The sequence below is a fragment of the Montipora capricornis genome, chromosome 2 (assembly GCF_036669925.1).
Source record: "Montipora capricornis isolate CH-2021 chromosome 2, ASM3666992v2, whole genome shotgun sequence".
Lineage (NCBI taxonomy): Eukaryota > Metazoa > Cnidaria > Anthozoa > Scleractinia > Acroporidae > Montipora > Montipora capricornis.
In genome coordinates, this window is record NC_090884.1 from 26,259,787 (window position 1) to 26,269,786 (window position 10,000).

At 38.6% G+C, this 10,000-nt stretch overlaps 1 protein-coding gene across 1 annotated transcript in view; it reads left to right on the forward strand.

Annotated features, from left to right (window-relative positions):
• Window positions 1-4,950, forward strand: part of LOC138039183 (geranylgeranyl transferase type-1 subunit beta-like) — a 30,051-nt gene extending 25,101 nt beyond the window's left edge. The window contains exons 7-9 of the mRNA XM_068885369.1: window positions 1-151; window positions 1,494-1,602; window positions 2,493-4,950. The exon at window positions 1-151 is cut by the window's left edge and continues 34 nt beyond it. Of these exons, the coding sequence (XP_068741470.1) occupies window positions 1-151; window positions 1,494-1,602; window positions 2,493-2,632 (400 nt within the window). The 3' untranslated portion in view covers window positions 2,633-4,950. The remainder of the gene's footprint in view (window positions 152-1,493; window positions 1,603-2,492) is intronic.
• The last annotated feature ends 5,050 nt before the right edge of the window (window positions 4,951-10,000 follow it).

Here is a 10,000-nt window from a genome sequence, read left to right on the forward strand (position 1 = left end):
CTTAATGAATCGTCTGGATTCATCTTTTGCTGCCGAAGAGCTTGAAAAGATAAAAAGGTGGTGTTTGTTTAGACAAAAGTCCGGATTCCAAGGTCGTCCTAACAAACCAGTGGATACGTGTTACTCTTTTTGGGTTGGAGCATCCTTAGAGGTACAAAAAGATCTGATCGGTTTTTCTGTTTTGCTCAAATGCTATTTGTCGACAGGTTTGAAGTAGTATTTCTGTGCTTTAGGATTGGCCACAATCCCTGATCCAATTGAAGGTAAATCTCGTTGCAGCTCTTCCCGGTTATGACGGAAACAGGTGTTTTCGCCCGAAGCCAGTTTGCCCGTATTAAAACGTTTGTTCGCCCAATACGTATTGACTAAACAGAGGGCAAACAAAATTCCTGGAAACTATTTTGATTAGATTATGTGACACATTTAATCCGTGTTTGATAAAGCAGCTCTTCCTATGACCTTGAAATATAAACGTGAAAACAGAACGTGAACAAAAATGCAAAGCATTTCACTGGTTTATCGAACAAAAAGAAACGAGTGCGCATTTTCATTGGCTTAGCGAACGCGGATGCAAACAACGTCATCTCTCCACGGAACTTTCTGGAAAGCAAATGAATGAAGGGGTAGTTTCTAAAGAAACTGTGGTGGTGCGTCGGTGGGGAAGTAGTATACAAAAATTTGGTTTTATCAACGGAGTTGATAATGTAAATTGGCCACCGTACAGAGATTCTAAAAGCTGACGTTTCGAGCGTTAGCCCTTCGTCAGAGCGAATCCATATTAATACGGATTCGCTCTGACGAAGGGCTAACGCTCGAAACGTCAGCTTTTAGAATCTCTGTACGGTGGCCAATTTACATTATCAACTCCGTTGATAAAACCAAATTTCTGGAAAGCGATCGGCATTTCGCTTTGACATTATTTGAAATGCAGTGATGTGATTGGGCAATTTAACTGTTAGCTGCTCATATTGTTGCAAATATTGGTCCGTGAAACAAATGGCGAACACTTTTTCAAGGTCATACGAAAGTCGCTCTAACAGAACAAAAAACAAGCAAAGTTTAAAGTTCATCCAGTTTCTAAATTATAATCTTAAAGCAGGGTCCGGGCGAATGGACTTTCATTTTGGATGAACGAGGTTTCAGTTCGAGTGAATAGTCTGATGGGCTTTTTCTTTCTAATATCGATAAATACAAAATTTTAAAAATATAATTCCCGTGATAAACCATGTCTTATTGCACCTCCTTACCCCCCACCCTCCCTTTTTACAGACGGATTTCCCAAAATTGGAAGTGAGCGTACTACTACAAGGAAGCACCGCAATATTGGTGTGTGACGTCTTATGATATGCTCCAAGAGAGCTTTCACAATTTCCTTGCTAAGTTTACGTCACTGTCCCACGTCACGTGTTTGCGCGTTCATGGGCAATGTCATTTGTTTTTCTCGAGACGTAGGATCAACACAGCACAGCGGCTTTCCTCTTGTTTATTTCTAGTTACTAGGTGCATTTTCGTGTGTGGACTTCTCTTCAAATCGAGATTACCTCATTTCAACTCAAGCAACCGTGACGGGTGGCTTTAGCAAGTGGCCTGGAAACCACCCAGGTATGATGCCAGACTATGTTTTGTGAAAACTTGTGTTGCACTAGGCACAGTTTTGTGTAATTGATTCTGTCATTTCGATGCGACACAGAAAACGCTTGCACAAAAGATACACCTTGTGTAACGTACTCTAACATAGACGTTCTCGCGATTCTTTTGTTTCAGCAATTCGTTCTACTTTCCACGGCGCTTTCCGCAACGAATTTTTTCGAGTGTTGCTTCCTGTAACATCTCTCATGTAACTTGTTTCGACATTTGTACGCATCGGCCGATTAAAACCTTCCCTCGACCTCGTCTAAGTGTAACGAGTAGCGAGAATGTTTTTAGTGCAACAGTTGTTCAGCAACTCAATTGAATTGCAAGAGAATTGCGAGCCAAAATGACAGCACCTAAAAGGGGAAAATGTTTTACTATTAAACCAAGAGACCATCACTCTTGATTAAACAAACTGCTCTGCCCTGTAAATTTGATTTCTCTTACTTGTGTTATTCGGCTTTGGCTACCTACAAACTCCTGTTCGTATCGCACTTAGGCATAGTGAGGCAGCTAAACTGGCGGTCTACTGGATGTTTATGTTTGTTTGTTTTTTTATTTGTCCTCACTCCAACTATCTTCCGCTCATAGAGTCATTATCCTGGGCCACCCAGATAGTGAAGACCAATCAGAGGGCAGAGCTGAAACAAAAGATTCCAACATTTTCAGATCCAGTGAATCAAACGTCCGGGTAAAACAATGAGTCTGTTTATATGGCCCTTGGAAAATTCAATCCTAGTTGAAGCAGCAAGTACGTTTTTTCGGAACGCTTTGTCCAATGGCAAGTGCTTGAAGCCTTCTCCCATTATACTGGCACTAAAGGATTATCATTTCAAGTGTTAATTTAAGGTATTTTTCAGATGCACTTCACACATACTTTGGACTGTGTGGTTTGTCGCTGATGAGGGAACCAGGCCTGAGAGCAATCCACGCTGCTTTGAACATTACACAAAGGGCAGCTCAGCACCTTCATAAATTACACAGCAAAGAAAACAGATGATGATTGCTACAGCGTACATGTTACTTTTAATCTGAATATTGAATGAGTCCGATGTGTTGTGTCAGTAAATAAGACACGAGTGAGAAGCGCTCTACACGCGTGCTGATTAGTTAATTCGCACGTGATTAGCAAACAAAGGAAACAAAATGGCTCCATAATCTCAAGCGTTTTGTTTAGTCATCTTCCGGTTTTTAGTAATAGGCCTTTTTCGATATATTAAGAGAGGTTTAGAGGACAAAGACAAAGGAAAATGGATGATATGTTAATAATTATTTTTCACATTCATTCCAACGTGTTTCTATTGTTTTGTCCTCTCTGCCTCACTATCAAGCTAAATATTTGATATTTCGAAAATGCCCTTTTCATCTTGTGTGGTATAGGGCCATTCCGGAATTGCGCAGGGAACTGGGGCGAGTTTCAAATTGACACCAACGCTGTGCAAGACTTATCGTCAGCGGTTTTTGTAAAGGTTTAAAACCTCAACTTCACTATTATTTACTTATTAAACGAGAGTTAGAGTGAGATTTTCCCGTAAGGACCTAACGTTCGAGGTTAACGAGTTTTTTATTATATGGCTTTATATAGTTAATTTAAGTAGAAGTGATCATTTCACATCCGCTAATGCGAACGCTTGTCACTCCTTTCATTCTTTTAATTCGCATGAATGAGGTAAACTGAACCGTAGTTTGGCAAAAATGTATCTATTTTCGAGACGAATGATTACAATTTTGGTGAAGTAAGTTTAGTCCACATTTCACCCACGTAAAGTTTAGCTCTCAGCGGAGAGTATATTGTTCTTGTCATGTTCTTGGTATTGTTCTTGTCATCCAACATGGCCACCATGACGTCATATACAAACGAAGGGGAGAAGATTCGAGGATGGGAATCACGGACCAAACAAACTTCACATTGAATAGAGAAAAGTGCCAATATAGCGTTTGAATTACCTTTCGTTTAGTGCATAATTTACGTAATACCTTAAGTGCCTACCACCTCAACATCCTCTTCCGTTTTATTTATTCTCCAAAATTGTCCCAAAGACATCGTGTTGTTTTCAGAACCTTTTAATTGAAATTGAAAAGTGGTCATGCTTTGATCCATAACCGTGCAATGAATGGGAACCAGTTCGATACCGGGTTGACGTCACAAATTAATTTGCATCGCTGTTTTCAAAGAACTATTGCACGAAAAGTCTTTGACGTCAACCCAGTATCGGACCCATTCCCATTCATTGCTCGGTTATGGATCAAAGTATAACCACTTTTTCCGTCTTTTAATGCCAATAAATAACTGAAATTTTAATCAAAAGGTTCTAAAAATAACACGATGTGTTTATGAAGATTTTGGAGAATAAATAAAGTGGAAAAGTGTGTTGAATTGGCAGGCACTTTAATTCGCCCGTGAGCATTATGGGAGCCCAAGCATTCAGCCAATCAGAGCGCTCGTTTTATCGGCAACAAGCACCAGCCATATAATAATATTAATGGATAGTATTGGACAATAATTTACGGGTCAGTGAGCCAATAGAAAATCAGTTTTGAATTAATTCTGCAACATTCTGTGAGTTTCTCTGAAAAAAATTACGCGCTTCATAGGTAGCCTGTGTTGCAAAACTCCAACATTACTGAATCTATGTGGGTCAGCTTACACTCACGAAACCTGGCCGATTTGGTTAGAAAAGGACAGTGTTTCGTTAAAGAAAGTCTTACTCTAGAGAGCAGGTATGGCGGACCAAGATGGAGGTTACATTTCTTTCATTTGGGTCGGCTGCCATGGCACCGTGCACGGCACATTCCATGGCCTGTGATTACTTTGAAAAAAGAATATGTTTTATCATAGAGTGGTTTTCAATTGAGTATCCAGTAATTAGATAATTACTTTGGTTTTGCATTACTTCAATCAGTGATTGGTTCAAATTTCTCGCGCCACTTTTTCAACCAATCAGAAGTGAAACCAAGACCAATGGTAAGCCGCGCGTGCACATTTTCCCGCACTTTGTGTCGGCTACGTGTAATTACTTCGAGTTTTGATTGGTTTTCTGGATTGTCTCCGTCCTCTTTGATTGGCCAAAGTAATTACTTTGGTCTTGGTTTTACGACACTCATTTGAAAACCGCTCTAACTTTATCATAACAAGTTTTTAGCATTGAAAATACTAGAAAAGAAGGAAGATAGAGGATTGGTTTAACCGTTGTCTGACAGCATTGCAAATGAAAGTGGACCTTAGGAATCCATAAAATCTACCACCAATATTGTTTTGCTTTTGTAATGACCATGGAAAATACAAAAGTACTAATAAAAGAAAGAACATTTGCCATAGGGTCCAGAGGAGTTTTATTTCATTCTTCGAAATACCGATATCTTCCAAGTTTCTCGCCGTTATTAATCTATAAATAACATCCGACATCTTGTTGAAATTTTAACCTATTGTCGCTTTCAAGTTGTATTACAATAGGACATTTGCCTGATGACGCCATTTGACTACAAGTACCAGAATCCTACATGTTTTGCTATCCTTACAACAGGTTACAGTATGTTGAATTCAATGGTATTTCATCCTCTTATAAGGAAATCGTGTGTGGTGTACCTCAGGGGTCAGTACTTCGTCCCTTATTCTTTTTAATCCATATTGATATTTGTCATCTTTCCAATCTTTATGATCTTGTCTTATTTGCTGATGATACAAATCTATTTTTCTCACATAATGATATCCAGACTAACACATACTATAAATTCCGAAATGCTTGACTTATTTGACTGGTTTAAAGCAAATAATCTTCAAACCAAGGCAAACTAAGAAGAGAAGAATTTGATTTAAATATTGAAATTAATGGTCACAAGATTATCCGCGTTAAGGAAGTTACTTTTCTTGGTGTTATTTTGGATGAAAACCTTTCATGGAAACCACACATCTCACATATTGCTGGCAAAGTTTCTAAATCTGTTGGTATTATTGGTAGATCAAGTCTTTGTCGCACTAAGCTTGCCTTGAAAACGTTGGATTATTCGTTAGGTTACCCTTATTTTCAATATTGTATTATAGTTTGGGGTTCAACATACCCTACTAACCTCAATCGTCTTGTTTTGTTACAAAAGCGTATTGTCAGAATTGTTAATAAGAAGCCTTTTGATGCACATACTGATCCATTATTTAGAGATTTAAAATTCTTAAAGTTTGTAGATATTTATTCTTTGCACCTAGGTAAACTGATGTATTCTTATAATAATAACTTACTTCTTCCCTCTTTTAGCAACTTTTTTTTAACGTACGAATCAGGTTCATAGCTATATACTCGTAGTTCTAACCGATTCTATATCCCATTTTGCCGTACTAAAATAAGGACATTTTCTATCATTTACCAAGGCCCAATCTTCTTCAATAAGTTATGTTCTGACATTCAAAACAAAATGCTCTTTCATTATATTCTTTTCAATCTGAGATTAAAAACTAACTTTTGTCATGTGATTAATCTGATTCTGATGTCTTCCCCTTCTTGTTCTTGTTACTGGCGTAAAATAAGGAAAACATCGTGTTATGTTTAATGGTAATTTAATCAAGCAGTCCATGTATTCCATCAATCCATGTAAGCTGTTTTGTATTATTTTATGAAACGAAGGGGTGCAGGTCCTATAATCCCTAAGGTTTCTTCTGGGGTCCGTTGCCATGTGATGATTTCTTTTTATGCTGTTCTTCGTAATGTGTTGTGGACAGAAATGAACTGTCTCTTACTAATTGGAACTATTGTTATTTTTACGTCGCTGAATTCTGGTAATTGTAGTCAAATGACGCTAACGTGAAAATTGCCTATTACTACTCCGTTCCGTTCTTAAACGTGATCTGCCATTGAAACGACAAGTAAAACTATTTCACTAGTATGTTACTGGAAATAAGAAATAGGATAATTCCATAGGTGATTATTGAAAATTGTCTGCGCTAATTATTACGCTATAATCACTTAGCGCTTTTTTCAAAATGGTCGCAAACCGTTTTGTCCAGGTGACAGACGAAGAAATCGATTATTTCAAAGAAAATGCATATTTTTCAAATAATCGCGTATGTAATTATACTAAAACAGTGCCTCACCTCAGGCTTGGTAAATATCGGTGGATAAAAACTTCGACTTCGTCTCGGGTTTTGAGTTGAAGATCATCCAGACGACGCACTATAGCGCGTTTTCACGTGACGTCACCGCAGTCTTGTTGGTGTTCCAAAACAAAGAAACGGCGGCCATGTTGGTGTTCCAGACTAATCCTCTGGGAATTTAACTCTATTTTTATGCAAATGGTTTTTTTTCGTTTCATTAAATTAGCACCATTCTAGTCACGTGACTGAAAACGCTCTATAACCCTTAGCGACGGAAGAGTAAACGAGCGCTTAACTCACCGTTAAAACGGGCCTGACACAAGCATCAGCTCAAGCGCAACAGAGTTAATTAACTCTGAGCGCAAGAATCATAAGTTTCCTTTCCCTTGTGCTTGCGCTTATGCTTTGCGTTCGTTTGCGTTGTGTGAAAACGGGACGTAACTCAAGAACAACAAAGGCTGCGATGTTCGTCCGATGAAAAGAACTTTTCCAGATTCCACTCGCAGCGCCACGTTGTAAGAGAGGGCATGGAAATAGTGATTTGTCACTGCGTCGTATGCTTGTATTTGCGTTATGGTTTGTTTTCACTTGACACGAATCTTGAGCTTTGCGCTTGCGTCGCTGGTTACGGAACAGGTTCGCGGGTGCGTAATTTTGCAAAAGTGCCTAAACCTTTACATCATTTTAAGCTTACAGAACCAAGAATGACGTGGAAATGTTTTTAACTGGTGAAATTGAATATAAAATGTACTGCGATCAGTAAATGGAAAATGAAGTTATTATTATAAATGCGGCAAAGTCGCGTCGGATTTTGGTCTGCCGAAGTAAACAATAACTGCATAACACTTAGCAGATGTTTGCCTTTAAAAGGGTGTCAGGAAGTCGTTAGATCAGCTTACAAAAAAGTTATTATAATTCAAAATTCAGCGACATACATTTCTTGGATTGACTTAACGTTAGGCATTATATCTTTAAAACGAAAAACAAATAAGCTAACCCCGACCCCCTTTTGCAGAGGAGGGTTTCCTGTGGCGTTGAGCGAAAATTCAGGTTTCTACGATGAATTCCTGTACGCAAAGTATCCACTCAAAGATGGCAAAATTCATGAAAAATTAAGCCGAGAAACAAGGCTTAGAAAGGTTAAAGTCAACATAACACGCCCCCTGGGAGTGGCACCAATAGGGCTCAATCTCCTGGTGTGTGCCAAAACTGGCGGGAAAAATGGTGGTGGATATTATTTCAAGATCAAAGTTTCCTTTGCCGGCAATTCGAACGAGAAAGAATTTCTTAATGGTTTTGTGCAATGGGGAAAGCGAAAACTGGCCGTGTCAAGTCAAGACGAAACTCCACGGGCAAGGAGAAAACACAAGGGCCAGTGAAGCAGTGGAAAACCCGAGGGAAAGCATGCTCGCCAAAATGCACAAAGCAGTGTACGTAACACACATCTCTATATGTCTTTGCCATGGTTATCTTACCTTCTGATTACTGCAAAATATAACAGAAAAACCATTTGACGCGTTATGTAAACCCAAAGATGGCTTTAAGGATAGGTCTAAATCGATGGTCGGCTAAGCTTTTGGTCGCTTTGCCATCTTTTTCCGCGGACTGCGTATGAAAATTATAACAATCATGCAAAAATGGCATTTAATCCAGCAACAACCACTACTTAACGAAATATTTCAAGATCCCCTGATCGTTTCGCACAAAAGGGGCAGATCCTTAAAAATGACATACTCGTTCGAGCCGAACTCTAAGCTGGCTAAAACACCTGGATGGGAGTTGTGTAGTGCTGTCGCCCCCATTGTTATCACTGTGATTTCTTTTTGCGAGAGCGTCGATCAGCCTTTGGAACCCAAGGGTTTTTGTTTCGCTTTCTTTTCTTTTCTCTCTCCATTCAAAACCACGACTACACACAAGCAAGTGACGCAAGCAATGCAATGTTGTGATGACGCGCTGTTGGAAGTCATTCTCCCGCGCTAAATTCCCAGGTGGTACAGCGGTGTTGACGCCTCACCACCTCAGAACTGTGACGTAATGAGTCACGCAAAAAAGAGATTTCGGGATTTTCTTTTTCTGCATAAGAAATCCTAGACCACATAGTTTGTGTACTCCAAATATCACAATTTTGGAAAAATTTCACCCTCGAACCTGTTTCGTAACAATCTCGGTAAAGGAAAATGAGGTGCTACCGCGGAAAATGAAATTGTCGCACCGCTATTTTTTGTATAGGGTCAAACGAAATGTCATATTAAAGCTAATAGATTGAACTACTTTAATAAAGTTTTAGTTTGTTGGTATTTAATATTGCCTTTTAGTATTGAGTCCTCAAACTCAGGACGACCGAGTCTCCTGCAGAAGCTGCTGTCCCTTCACTTTATTGCGAAAATAACCGCACTTTGTTGCATCTTACAAGGCCCGTTTCAAACGTGGAACTTTACATATGCCGAATCTAATGCAAATGAGAAAAATCTATTGTTTTCGCTCATTTGTTTTAGATTCGGCACATGTAAAGTTCGACGTTTGAAACGGGTCTTAGTCACAGATGAATGCACTCCAATACCGTATGAGGAATTTTTGATACGTAAAGAATTGAAACAAATATCACGTACCAAAGTCCAAACTCTCATCTCACACTTTAATTTGGGTGGTGGACAAAACACTGACCCCAGTCCATGGACTACCCAAATGGACTACCCTAAAATGGACTAACTCTTCAAATACCATTTCGAATGAGTGCTATTGAAAGATCTGAATTGATTTTGCAACTTTACTCGTTTATATCTCTGCTTCCGGACGGTGAATTTTTTTCATTTTTTTGCATGTTAGCTTAGATTAATTTAAAGCGTTTGTCTTTCAAATTTTAAAAAAATTCTGTAAGTGAAAAAATAAATTAGAGACATTTCAAAACAACTTATTTTTCTGAAAAACTGACCAACAGATTTTGTTGAATTTTAAATATTTGAGAGATTATTTGTAACATTATCTGGTAATGCTGAATGGGAAGATTTCACCGGCCCGTTTATTTCAAAAAACACAATATATCTTGATTTTAAGGCTCAATAAAAAAACTTATATCGTTGCCATGGTAACGTTATTTTGGAGGAAAATGTGATGTGAGAAATCTATGATGAATACTTATTAACCTGGCCAAATTTTGTCGGGATATGATTACCCTAACTGTATCTAAGGACAAAATATGTTTATTTGTTTGAAAACAAGATAAACTATTTCGAGCCTCTTTGCCGTTTAAAATGGGTGTTGAGGCTAAAGTAAGCACTATTTGAG